General features: G+C 33.0%; 1 protein-coding gene and 1 long non-coding RNA gene across 2 annotated transcripts; one reads left to right on the top strand and one right to left on the bottom strand.

The window, feature by feature from the left end:
- The first annotated feature begins 316 nt into the window (after positions 1-316).
- Positions 317-3,666, top strand: LOC139853218 (uncharacterized). Its single transcript, XM_071842595.1, has 3 exons — positions 317-871; positions 2,067-2,414; positions 2,604-3,666. The coding sequence occupies exons 1-3, from the start codon at positions 470-472 to the stop codon at positions 3,216-3,218; spliced, it is 1,365 nt and encodes a 454-aa protein (XP_071698696.1). The 5' UTR covers positions 317-469; the 3' UTR covers positions 3,219-3,666.
- Positions 3,667-9,277: 5,611 nt separating this feature from the next.
- On the bottom strand, positions 9,278-11,511 carry LOC139853166 (uncharacterized). The gene is made up of 5 exons (XR_011761296.1): positions 11,437-11,511; positions 11,218-11,344; positions 10,814-10,903; positions 9,696-10,725; positions 9,278-9,521 (listed from the first exon to the last, which is right to left on the bottom strand). It is a non-coding gene; the product is annotated as an uncharacterized lncRNA (long non-coding RNA).
- Positions 11,512-14,263: the final 2,752 nt, after the last annotated feature.

Here is a 14,263-nt window from a genome sequence, read left to right as displayed (position 1 = left end):
TTTCGTCTGATAAGGCTAAATACTAGTAGTAAATCTGTAAATCCGGAAGCAACTAAACTATCCCGACAAAAAAACAAAATATCGAAAAAATGCAGATGTTCGCTGAACCGCCGAAAATCAAAGAACAGAACTACAACCTACCTTAGTTACCATAAGGAGTGTCGTAGAGTATAACTCCCCTCGCGTTCCAACAAACAACCACCGTTTTTCTCATAGTCCAACAGTGTAATTCTCACACTCACTCATACACATCTTACACACATCAAAATCGTATAACAAATTTTGGCAGGAGTTGTTATTTCAACCCCATTCTGTTTCTACAAAATGACAGAAATAACCTAGCTAGCATTAACTTGGAGGTATCTTTTTTATATTAAGTATTTATATTTATTTACCCACAATCTAATCTAATCTAATAAAATAAAATTTTGGAATTAAGAGTTGTGGGGTTTATTTGTTTCAACAAAATATGGAAAGGAAACAAGGTGGTTTTTTCTCAACCCTAAAAAACGAGGTTGTTCGTGGTTTATCGCCGGCGAGGTCACGTGCCAAGACTCCATCTAGGTCACGTGCCAAGAGCCCTGTCGTTGTTGTGAGATCCGGTAGCTTAAGCGGTTCCACCCTGGAACCGTTGATTGAAGGACCCGATCCGGCGGCATGTGAACCCGGAGAATCTAGACGGGTCGGGTCGGGTATCGGGAACTGGGTGAAAGGGCATCTGTATAGGGGTCCGTCAATGACCTCATCGACGGCGTATAGACAGCGGTCTGATCTGAGGCTGTTGTTGGGAGTGATGGGCGCGCCATTAGCTCCGGTAAATGCTAATGCCGGTGAACCAATGCCGCATCTCAGTATCAAGAATACACCCATTGTAAGTTGCTTGCTATTCTATCAATATTTGTGTGTGTTTGTGAAAGTTAGGTTTAGTGTTTTTTATTTTTTTTACTAATTATCACTTTAAGTTGATGTTTAATTTTTTTTTATCATCACATTGAATTTATTTTTCGCATTTGTTGTGTTGGGATTAATATTATTTGTATATTTTTTTTTACCAAATGTCGTTGTAAATTGATGTTTTTTCTAATTGTTATCATAACTATGTAATTTTTCAGTGGCATTGTATTTATATTTTTTATCATGTCTTAGGGTTTCTATCATTTTTTATACTTGTTGTCTTTTTTGAAAATATAATTAGATCTAAATAAACGTTGTTGTTCATCATAAACAACCGGGTTAACGGACTCATTGAGTCTGGGATTACCCTAAGTCAATGATGAGGTATCCGATCTGGGCTGCGCAGTAGATTTGCATATGGCTATTGTAGCAGAATTGTTTTTGAATTAGCTGCGTGTGGGGGATGTGGTATGTGATTGGGTGTTACTTTATGTGTGTGCTTCTATAGACTATATATGTAGTGTTCAACTTGTACATTTCAAAATTGTGTGATACTATACTCTGTATAACTTGTTTTGAGCTAGACTTGTCAAAATGTATATTTACATGCTTGTTTCACTTAATTATCAAATGCGTTAAAGTGTTAAATTCATAATTATAAAGATCAAATATACGTTAAAGTTTTATATCACATAAATCCTTGCAGTTGGTCTATTCAATGAGTAATAGGCAAAGACAGAGGAAGCAACCCGCCTGCTGTTTGGGTTGTGTGGGGTTGGGGGGGGGCTTTTTTTCTTTCACTTACTTAGCATGGGTCATCCCATCTTGTTAATTGGTAGTAGCTTAATAAACAAGTATTGATTTTATTTCAAATTTGAATTTCAAACATAAAATTTAGATAGTACTTGCATCTTCAAAAACATAAGTTGACTTTTTATTGGGTATGATTGGAATATTATTTAATTACTTGTGCATCTAGATTCGGAATAATATCGTTAATGCTTTTAAGATTATTGACCTAAACTCATTATTAACTTTTCATATACTGGGTCGGTCAAACAGTATTTCTTTATAAAAATTTGTTACCATTTCGATCAATCGACATCAATGAACATGTCGAAGGCTGCTAATTTGTTTTGTTGGTTAAACTATCTTCTGTTTATTCATTATAGGAAAGTTCATCTGCTCAGTACATACTGCAGCAGTACATGGCTGCCTCTGGTGGTCAAAAGCTTCAAAACTCGATCAAGAATGCTTATGCGATGGGGAAGGTGAAGATGGTTGCATCCGCGTTTGAAACTGCAGGGAGGGTGGTGAAGAACAAGTATGACCCAAAAGATGTTGAGTCAGGTGGGTTTGTTCTTTGGCAGATGAACCCTGATAAGTGGTATGTGGAGCTATCTGTTTCTGGAAGCAAAGTTCAGGCTGGTTGCAATGGGGAGGTTGTTTGGAGGCACACTCCTTGGCTTGGTGCCCACACCGCCAAAGGCCCCGTCAGACCTCTACGTCGTGCTCTTCAGGTAAACAAACCCCCCTTGTTGTCTCTTACAAACAAACCAACATTCTCAATTTTTTGTCGGTAAATGACAATCAATAATTTCATATTTGCTTGGTAAAGAAATAAAATAAAATGGCATATTGTATGATGTCTATTTTATTTCCAATTAAAGTTTGTTGATGATTGATTGATGATGCGTGCATGCATGCAGGGTCTGGATCCTAGAACGACTGCAAGTATGTTTGTTAATGCAAAATGCATTGGTGAGAAAAAGCTGAATGGTGAAGATTGCTTTATTCTTAAACTAAGTGCTGATAATCATACTTTAAAGGCCAGGAGTGAAGGTCCAGCTGAGATCATAAGGCATGTGTTGTTTGGGTATTTTAGTCAAAAAACTGGTCTCATTGTTCACATGGAGGATTCACATCTGACCCGTATTCAAACCCATGGTGGTGATGCAGTTTACTGGGAAACCACTATAAAGTCATCCTTGGACGATTATCGTCCTGTGGACGGGATTATGATCGCTCACTCAGGTCGATCAGTTGTTACCCTTTTTAGGTTCGGTGAGGTGGCAATGAGTCATACCAAGACAAGAATGGAAGAAGCGTGGACCATTGAAGAGGTTGCATTTAATGTGCCAGGTTTGTCAACCGACTGTTTTATCCCTCCTGCTGATTTAAGATGCGCATCTGTCACTGAAGCATGTGATCAACTCCCGCGTGGTAGAGCAGCAGCAACCATTGCTGCTCGTCTTGCAAAAGTTGCAGCTTTGGAGGAAGTGTACGAGGGCGATTTAAGTAAAGTGGTTTGGAAGGAAGTTTAATCAATAAACAAGATTACTTAACTAGTATTGAGTTTAAGGAGGGGAAAAACTGTTTATATAGGGTCAAAATGGGTAGTTTAACTAACACCTTACTAGTTACATAGTAGGAGTTAGGTTCAAATTAAAGTGGAAGTTTAATTTTAGTCTGGCTTCCTTATTTGGATGGTATGATGAAGGGTTTGAATTAGTAACAACTGATCTACTAAAAATATATATACACCGGGACAGCGTATCGAAGATTTGCAGGCTTAGTTTTAATTAATAGTCTCTGTTTTCTTTTCTTCCTTCTAAAGGATCGGAGTATGTTTTTAGATTTTCATGTTTTTATCGGTGTTTAGAGATAGATGTTTGAAAATGTTTATTTTTTCACCTACTTAATGTGCAGTGGTAGGTGTTTGAACTTTGAATGAATGGTGACAAAGAACAAGTTGTGAAGAAGAATATTTTATGAAATCATTTACTTTAATTATTGGCGTTGAAGTTAACATATGCTATCATTTTCATATGCTTGCTTGCTTGCTGTTGTTTTTCTTAATTTTTTCTTCTCATCTTGTTTGATCTGTAAAAGATTCTTCACCATGTGTTTTCTGATATGCTAGCTTTTCCTGTTATGGATTTTACTTTCGTTTTCTAAAAAGGCTTGCTTGCACTTGGTAATATAGATGGGCAAAAAAACCGGATCCAGATCCGATCCGGTGACCCGATCCGGAACCGGATCCAAGCAAAAACCGGATCCGGATCCGAGATCCGATCCGGTTCCACCCGGATCCAGTTTTTCAAGAAAACCGGATTTTTTCCGGATATAAACCGGATTTTATCCGATCCGGTTTGGATCCGGATCCGGATCCGATCCGGTTTTTCAAAAAACTAGCCGTTTTTTTTTTTTTTTTTTTGCAGTTTCAGCCTTTTTTTGCAGTTTTTTTAGTTTTTTTTTTTTACCATTTTAACCCCACAAAGTCCATTATAAATACATGGTAATGCCTTGGTTGAAAATGCACCAACAAACATTCTCATATTTATTTCTAAATCACTAAATATTCTCTAATCTCTAGTCTAATTATCCCATAATGGATAATTCACAAGCTTCCGTTTCCGGTTCCGCTTCCGTTGGAACATCTTCACAAGGCTACACTACGGCCGATATTGATTACAAAAAAGAAACAAAGCGAAAAAGAAACAAGGCTACACTTCGAATATTGTTATTTATATTATCTATTGTGTTAAGCAGTTGAGCATTATAACTTTTCTTTATACCGATTATATTATTGTTGTCAAACGTTAAAAAAATAGAACCGGTAAAAATATAATTCGCAAAATCGAATCCTAGTCCAAGAAAAATCCGAAAAAATCCGATCGAGATCCGAAAAAGAACCGGTTCCGGAAAAAAATCCGAAAAAAATCCGACGCCGAGAACCGGAACCGGTTCCGAAAAATCCGGACAAAAAAATCCGGTTTTTTTTTGTCCGAATCCGGTTTTTTATCCGGTTTGTGCATCTATACTTGGTAACACATAATTGTTATAAATGATGATCTTATCTTGCAAGTTGTATCCACAAACCTTTTTTTTTTTTTTTTTTGTCTATTAATTTGTTTAGAGTCCCTTTCTAACGCGCCCAACATAGCTCATCGGTGCCACCAACACGTCACCAGCACGCCATTAACGCGGCGTGTTGGTGGGTTTAGCTTCCGGTGTGTTGGAACCAGGCACGGAGAAAATGAAGGCGTGCCTGGGTGATTTCGTCTACGTGTAATGTTTTGGTTGGTCGGTAACTTGCAAATAGTTTATTTGCAACGGATATATATTTTGTTTGAGTATATATATAAACATCTAAATACTGATTCGAACATATACACTCCAACATATACATTCAAACATATACATTCCAACATTTTTTTTAAGGCAAACTCACACACACTTTACACGAATATTTACAATAATCCACGAAATATGTCCACAACGGGACTTGAACCCTCAACCTTTTGGTTAAAAGGGCCACCACGATACCGCCAGGCCAATGGCCCTTTGGTTCCAACATATACATTCACGTCTCAATATCAAACACGATACTTTCATAACATGAATTCGAACAAAGTTTTCATTGATGTGCATTACAGGGGTAGAGCTGAGTATGACTGGAAGTCATACGTTGACGGGCAAAAAAAATCTTTTGAAGATGTCGACGTTTCTGACTTTGATTGGTCAAAGTTGAAAAAGTTCCCCGAAAAAGAAACACCATACGTATTTATGGAAATTGTATATTTTGACGAAGAGAAGCAAATGTTGATGTTTCTGTTTACGGATGAGCAATGGGATGCGCAAAAAGAGCGAGCCAAGTACGCCATTGTCGAATTGAGTTGTATCTTGTAAACATGGGCCCATCAAATTATAATCAGGCCCCCTCCGATTCGAGTAGCCTTGAGTCAGGTTACGTGAGTCATGAATAGTTTGACGGAAAGAATGAAACACTGTTTTATGTACTCGTTTTTAAATTAATGTGGTTTTCATTTTTAGGAATTAAATTGTAATTTTAAATAAAGTGATTTAGGACTTTTTTTAATTAAATGTAACCATATTATTAATTTTAATTTTAGTTTATTTTATTAAATTAATTTGTTTTTATAATTACAAAATAATAATATAACTAAATAAATAAAATTAAAATAAAAAAAATGAGAAAGAAATAAAAAATATCTCATCCATGCCCAACAACACGCCACCTATTATTTATCATTTTACCAGCACGCTCATCAAACATCTCACCCCTACCCAGCAACATTCCAACACGCTCATCAGGGTTAAAAATGGTCTTAGACTATAAATAACGGCGCGTGTTGGGAGTGTGTGTTGGCCAACACGTCACCTAGCACACCACTACAAGAGTACAAGGCGTGTTGATGTGTGTGTTGGTCCAAGTGTGTGCACCAAGCACGTAGAAGCATCGCATCATGCAACTATTTCCCCCCTTTTTTTAATTAGTTTTTATCCTCTTTTTCACCGAACTGCCAATCAGATTTTAACACATCACCCAACACGCCACTCAACACTACACCCAATTATTTATCAGTTTACAAGCACGCCCATCAAGCAACCCACCTCCAACAACACGACAAAACGCCTTGTTAAAAATGGTCTTAACAATCAAACTAGTTCCTTGCTACTTTTCTAGTATATTCTTAATTTGCCGCCGTTCAAAAGTAAAATAAATCAATGATATTGCATGGCTTCTTTTTACTAAAGCATAAAGCATAATCTTTGTTGGATTGTGATTTTGTGGAGCATGCTCTATAGCTTTACGCGATTCTAGTATTATAATTCGATGGATACTAAAAAAAAATTTCACTACTAATTATATTTAAATGATACTTTTGTGTTAGTTTACCTTAAAAAATACTACATATTCGAAAAATATATGAAATCCGAGTAGTTAAATTTAATGGTGTGCTACACAATATAAAAGAAAAACTATAAGTTTAGAAAATATATAAGATCCTATAGTTAAATTTAGTGGTGTCTGTATAATTTAAAGAAGGTAGTTTCTTTTAAAAAAGTTTAAACTAGTGATATCTTGTGACTCCACGAGTTTACACCTAGAGTCGCCATTGGCTTTTCTTTTATGATATATGATATACTTCTTTTATGGTAAAATAACGATACAATCTATCCCACGTAGTGGTATATTGCTGTTCATGGGGTTTGAACTCTAGTTATATATACATGCGTACAATATATAGTATATACTGTATTCGTTAGTATTACCTGTATATTCTAAAAGTGGTAAGGATGTCACTCTTGCTTAGTTGCATCTGTCTTAATGGTCATTTCATATTATTAAATCTCTTTAAATTCTATAATCTACTAAGTGTTATTTTTTCCTCATTCCACCCATCCACTTACTTTCTTTCTCATTCCACGGTTTACTAGCCTACTGATTCCGATTGTTTCATCTAATACATATGTTGTCTCTGATGAGGTTTGAGCCTATAAATTGTGTTAGTAACAAACCTTTTATATACAATCTGTTGTTGATTGCTAGTTGCTAATTTATCATCATGAATAGTTCATTGCGATGAAAGTTACAGTGGAAGGGAAAAATGGTGGTGATAATAGAAAAATCTTATAGTGTATAACCAAGGTTGCAGAAATCGGTTCTCGGGGAGTTCTCGGCAGGGTCTCTAAAACGAGAACTCGGAGAACTCGGGGAGTTATCGGTGGTTGACTTTCGTTGACTTTTGAGATTTTATCGAGTTTTTCCGAGATTTGACCGATTTTACCGAGATTTGACCGATTTTTCCGAGATTTGACCGATTTTTTGGAGATTTGACCGATTTTTGGTCGCTGACCGATTTTTTGACCGATTTCAAAACGAGTTCTCGCCAGAAATGAAATTCCGAGTTCTCGCCGAGTTCTCCCGATTTTTGCAACCATGTATAACACATGGATGAAATATATAAAGATGTATATGTATATGTATAGTGCACTACACTTGGTTTGTGAATCTAAATTCTAAGTTTGATGAGCATTGATGGCATCTGGTAGTAATGTTTGAAATGTATGCATGTATGTGAAAATGGCATATTAAGTAGGCAAGTGTACCTTTTTCTCTATGGTCACTTTTCCCGTTGAAGGCTTTCCGTTTTCCTTCTCGCCACTGGCACCACGCTGGTGGTCGAGAAATCTTCTCCTCTCTGGGGTTTGTCATCCTTTTCTTCCCTCCGTTCCTTCCTCTTATCTGTTTCGGAAGCTCTTTCAAGTTCCAGCCTGCCTTCAGAGGCCGCCGTCGTTTATTCAGGAAACGATTCTGGTGTTTCACCGGATCTGACTGTTGGTGTGTTTGTTTGACTTTTTTTTTTTTTTTTTTTTTTTTTTCGGGTGGTATTTTCTGTTTCTTCTACGCACTGGCGAAACTATGTGGATACGTAAGAGGGCTGTGGCCCTCCCAAAGTTTATGGTAATAGTGCAATTTCTTTGTATTTTAAGGGTAAACTCTTGTATTGTTTAAAGTAATCAGTACTCCGTAATATATAGAATCTTCTATGGCCATCCTATAGAAAATTTGACAGACACTTCTAAGCCCTCTATCACTTCCTAAATTTTTTTATTGGTTATACAAGGGCAAAAACTTTTACGTCCACTAAACATTGTTTAGGAACTTTAAATGATACATAACTAACAGTATAATTTACTCCGTGTTAGATTATTTATTTGCTTCTATTTTATTACACTCATGTAACTACAAAACAAAGCTACTTTGTTGGCTAACATAAAACATATACGGAGTACATATTAAAAGGTTAGATCTTTATATTCATATAAAGATATATTAAACTTCTGATTTTTACTAGTGCAAAGACCCGTGAATTCACGGGTTTTTAAAGAATTTTTTTTATAATGATACGTTATATAATCAACATTTAGATAAACTAACATAATTTATAAAGTTATATGAGATAGAAAACCACAATGTTTAAACAAATATTTAAAAGAACAACAATTAAAAACACGAATCCGAAAAACATAGTCTTAAGTTACAAAACGTTAACAAACAAAATGAAAACCATCTTAGCAATTCATTACTTCCAAAAATCATCGCATCTTCTTTGTAGTAGCAATCTCATTACTTGTCAAGTTCACCTCTTTGAAACTTATACGAAGTATTCAGAAACATATAAATGTGTGCATGTGGGAGGCTTCTTTTTTCATAAACATACGAAATTTTCAGAAACATACAAATGTTATGCCACACCTCTTCTTTGGTTATCAAATTAAGAGAATACATATTTTGATTGAGTTTTTTTGACCCCCTCATTGTAAGTGTTTAAGCTCAGTCACTGATCAAACAATAATAATAAGCTACTATATGAATTAACAGCCATTAGGTAAGCATTGACGCTAATTAAAGGCCAGTGAAATCACGAGTTTGTTATATGACACCACAATGATAACAATACTCAATACCATAAATGTAAGGGATAGGAAGTTTATTACATAAAAAAAAGTAATAATAAAGTAATGATTATATAAAACACTTGTTGAAACTTTATATAACATGACAGCCTATTTCGTTTCTTATGAAAGTTCCATAAACTATCTTTCTTTCTTACGAAAGTTTCCACAACCTTCTATAGTACAAAGAAACCTACATTGTTCTTTCTCTAACACCAAATAGAAATATCTAGTCTAGATATAAATCACAAAAACAATAATTTTAACATCACAAACTACCAATAGAACAAATATGTACAATTAATGCAAAAAAGACCTCCATAATCTTTTAGCCGACATTCTTGATTGTTGCAGTGATACTGTACAACACAAAATATGAAATTAAAACATGTGATTGGTAACTAATACCATTAAAATTAATATGCCTATCTATTGCAGGAATTAGTTTTATACCTACACTGAACATACACATATATTACATAACATTGACACTAACTAAACCACTACGAACATAGAATAGTTTTAAAACTTACTTTATAACGACGATCAACTCGAATCGTAACTCTTTCCTTTCTTTGCTACACATCCAGTTATGGTGCGGTGCTACAAGTTATATCAGATGTCTCATTGCAATCTGTTGATATAAGATACACAAATCTCAGATTCTCAGACAACTCGGACGTGACATTTCTCATAAACCCGCCCAGCAGTCAACACCCTTCAAATAAGCATCATCTTTCAAATCCATCACACGAACACAAACTATCAAAGATAAAAAATAAACGATGATAATCAATAGTTAGTTGATAAGTGATCATTGTATGTGCCTTTGGACAAAAAAAAAAAAAAAAATAGCACCAAAATGTGTGGGTTTTGATGCAGGTTCAAATTGGTGTCATTGATGTCACACCATCTTCCTTGATTTACCTCTCTTCCAAATAGGTTACTCCTAAGTTTTTTTAAGATGGTTTTTGAGTAATGCAATATGTTCCAAATATAATAGCACCTATTAATTTCCTTGTGTAAACCTACATCAAACACATCATGTCAGTGTAGATTACCATGCCAAATAAGATAATACAACTGCACCTTTTTTGACCCGTTTACCCAAACCCACTGCCTATTTCGTCACCTACGATTAACACATAACACATGATTGCCATTAGCAATATGGCAAAAGACCTGCCCATTTTGCAACCTTGAAGATCATCATCATCATTATATCATTCATTATAGAGAATAATTGAAAAGTAATATGTATAAAAATATAACTTACATGTTTTAGGCTTCGTGAATAGGTAGCAATTTATAATCATATTAAAATAAATTACTATAATAAAAAACAGTTTGATAATCCAGATTGCCATTCAAACCAATATAGACCCATTACTTCACTATAAAATTTCAGTATGCAAAGGTATCTACAACTATGAGTTAATAATTGCTCACGTGTCAGTAACTCATTAAAGAACACATGTTTAACATTTTTCATACCTATCCACATAAAATCTTCAGTTGATGCCAATATGATTTTCGTCATCTAATGTTTGTAAGGTGACTCCCCTGTGACCAATAAACAAAACAATCAGTGTTAACATTATATAAGCCTATTCTTAATATACTCTTTTGAAAATCATAAAAATAAACTTACATTACACTTTTATTAATAAAGCAATGATTTTTTTTTTTTTTCTTCTTGTTATCACTTCTTCATGGTAACTTTGCACCAATGGTTGATCATCTACAAAACAAAACAAAATAGTTATTAGCATGACCAAATAATATATATATATATATATATATATATATATATATATATATATATATATATATATATATATATATATATATATATATATATATATATATATATATATCAAGCAAAAGTAATTTAATCAATTTTCAAACTTTACAATCCCTACCAAATCAAAATCCAGACATCTAAAAAGACATAGTTTTGGATCCTATTTTCATATTACACCACACAAATTCAAACAATTATCTAAATTCAATTCAATTTAAACATAAAAAGAAACCTTTAATTTAAATAGTTACCAACAACTTTAGGAAGATCTTTTCACTCCAATGACCAAATCAATTACACTCGATAAAGATTCGTCATCCAATCGACTGTAGTTCCTTTTTAGGCGTGCAAAACATAATCTGCTTGTTGTAATTTAACCTTAAAATAACCAAATCAAATGAAGAAAATAGGGATTAAAATAAAGAAATATATAATCCATGATCATATATTTGAAGAAAAGAAATCCTAACCTGAAAGGATGAAGAAGGTGGTGCTGAGGATTCGTCTTTAATAATGATTGGGTTTAAAGAAGCGCCTGTCATTTTGTAGAGACCCGTCCTAATCCATCCGGACGAAGTTCATATCGATTATAAACGATTCACAACAGTTGATTACATCACGAGGTACTTGACCTCTATATGATACATTTTACAAACATTGCATTCGTTTTTGAAAAGACAATCTTTCATTACATCGAAAGTTGACAACATGCATACCACTTCGTAATATATCTTACTATAATTGACTTAATAATAATCTTGATGAACTCAACGACTCGAATGCAACGTCTTTGGAAATATGTCATGAATGACTCCAAGTAATATCTCTAAGATGAGCAAATGCACAGCGGAAGATTTCTTTCGTGCCTGAGAATAAATATGCTTTAAAGTGTCAACCAAAAGGTTGGTGAGTTCATTAGTTTAACATAAATAATTATTTCATAATTTTAATAGACCACAAGATTTCATATTTTCAATTCTCATCAACATACATCCCATGCATAGAGACAAAAATATCATTCATATGGATTGAACACTGGTAACCGACATTCACAATATGCATATAAGAATATCCCCATCATTCCGGGATCCTTCTTCGGACATGATATAAATTTCGAAGTACTAAAGCATCCGGTACTTTGGATGGGGCTTGTTGGGCCCGATAGATCTATCTTTAGGATTCGCGTCAATTAGGGTGTCTGTTCCCTAATTCTTAGATTACCAGACTTAATAAAAAAGGGAATATTCGATTTCGATAATTCAACCATATAATGTAGTTTCAATTACTTGTGTCTATTTTGTAAAACAGTTATAAAAACAGCGCATGTATTCTCAGTCCCAAAAATATATATTGCAAAAGCATTTAAAAAGGGATTAATGAAACTCACGCATATAAATATTGTAAAATAGTTAATAAAGCATTTGCATGTATTCTCAGCCCAAAAATATATATAAAAAGGGAATAATGAAACTCACCTAATGTATTTTGTAGTAAAAATACATAGAACGACATTGAACAAGTATAGGGTTGGCCTCGGATTCACGAACCTATATCATTTGTATATTTATTAATATACATGTAATCGTAATCGAGCAAGTATATATATATATATATATATATATATATATATATATATATATATATATGGTTTAGCTAATATCATTTTAAAAAAAATATTGATATGTAAAATTAATATTATTGCAGTGTATCTTTATATAAAATATTTGCTTGTAATAATACTAAAAATGATAAGAGTGATAGTCATAATATTGATAGTAGTATTATTAATAATAATATTAATTTTAATAATAATAACCTTATTAAAGATATTAACTTTAATAAATATGTTAATTTTTGTAATAACAATAGTTTTGATAAAAGTAATAAATTCTCTAAATAATCTATTGATAGTAATAATAACAACAATGACAATATTAACAATAATAGCAATAATAAAAATAATAAAAATAATAATAATAATAATAATAATAATAATAATAATAATAATAATAATAATAATAATAATAATAATAATAAGAATTTTAAAAGGAAGACTACCTTTAAAGCCTTAAATAAAAAGAATGCACCAAGTGAGGATCGAACTCGAAACCTCTCGTTAAATCAATACACTCCTAACCATCAATCCACTTCCGGTTTTCTGATTAATGTTACGACCCAGATATATATAAAGGTGGTGGTAGTGATGGTTTAGTTTCTCACAGAAAACAGAAATAGAAAGTGGGTTTGTGGTGGGTTGTGTTCATTTGTTGGGTAGATCAAACAAAGAAAGAAAGAAAGAAAACAATGCAAGTGGTGATGGTTTCAAGTGTGAAGATTGAATATGTAACATATATATATATATATATACAGATACTAGATAGATAGATATTTTAGGATTAGGATAGTATATATAATAATATATTATATATTCTATAAGAATTCAACAATCGTGCATATGCAATAGTAAGCTAATAGTAACCTTTAAAAGGAGCAGCCATGAATTTGTATGTACTCTACCTACATAATTACACGGATTGCTATATCGTGTTCATTGCTAAACAGTTAGCGTATAAAAGTGTTCCTAAAAATTCCAAATTTTTAGATTAAATAAAATTAATTATTTCACTCATTAACTGTTTGAAACGTGATCAAAAAGGTTCGATAATTATTTATTTTCTGTTCCAATTAATGTGTACGGAGTACTAATATTTAAACTTAAAATGTAAAAATATTTTTAACAAATCTAAAATCTTCGTAATCAATTTACAGTCCAACTTTTATTTCAACCCTTCATGAATATGTACAATATCTATATTAAAATTAACAAAACATCAACCGAGTGTTACAGAAGTTTACTAATTAAGCTCGAAATCATTCATTTTCCATTTACTCTCTCTATATATAATCAGTTTTAAATAACCAGTCTTATCACATAAATATATATTATATATTTTTAAACAAATATATTTAATAATATTTTATATATTTACAAGTAGTATACATATATATATATATATATATATATATATATATATATATATATATATATATATATATATATACAAATAGTTGTTCGTGAATAGTCGGGAATGGTCGAAGGTCAAATAAATATAGTTCAAAATTTTAAGACCCGACATTACAGACTTTGCTTATCGTGTCGAAAGTAATTAAAGATCAAGTTTAAATTTGGTTGGAAATTCCCGGGTCGTCACAGTACCTACCCGTTAAAGAAATTTCGTCCCGAAATTTGAGTGAGATGGTCATGGCTAACAATAAAAATGTTTTCATGAAGAATAT

This window comes from Rutidosis leptorrhynchoides, chromosome 6 (genome assembly GCF_046630445.1).
Source record: "Rutidosis leptorrhynchoides isolate AG116_Rl617_1_P2 chromosome 6, CSIRO_AGI_Rlap_v1, whole genome shotgun sequence".
NCBI classification, from domain to species: domain Eukaryota; kingdom Viridiplantae; phylum Streptophyta; class Magnoliopsida; order Asterales; family Asteraceae; genus Rutidosis; species Rutidosis leptorrhynchoides.
The sequence above is the reverse complement of the archived record's forward strand: the minus strand, read 5'-3'. Positions and strand labels throughout refer to the sequence as shown.

Bases quoted from the DNA above. Each gene is read 5' to 3' on its own strand.
- LOC139853218 (XM_071842595.1), top strand. From the start codon at position 470: ATGGAAAGGAAACAAGGTGGTTTTTTCTCAACCCTAAAAAACGAGGTT. The intron at 872-2,066 runs GTAAGTTGCTTG...TATTCATTATAG, and splicing joins GTATCAAGAATACACCCATT to GAAAGTTCATCTGCTCAGTA. The intron at 2,415-2,603 runs GTAAACAAACCC...GCATGCATGCAG, and splicing joins CTCTACGTCGTGCTCTTCAG to GGTCTGGATCCTAGAACGAC.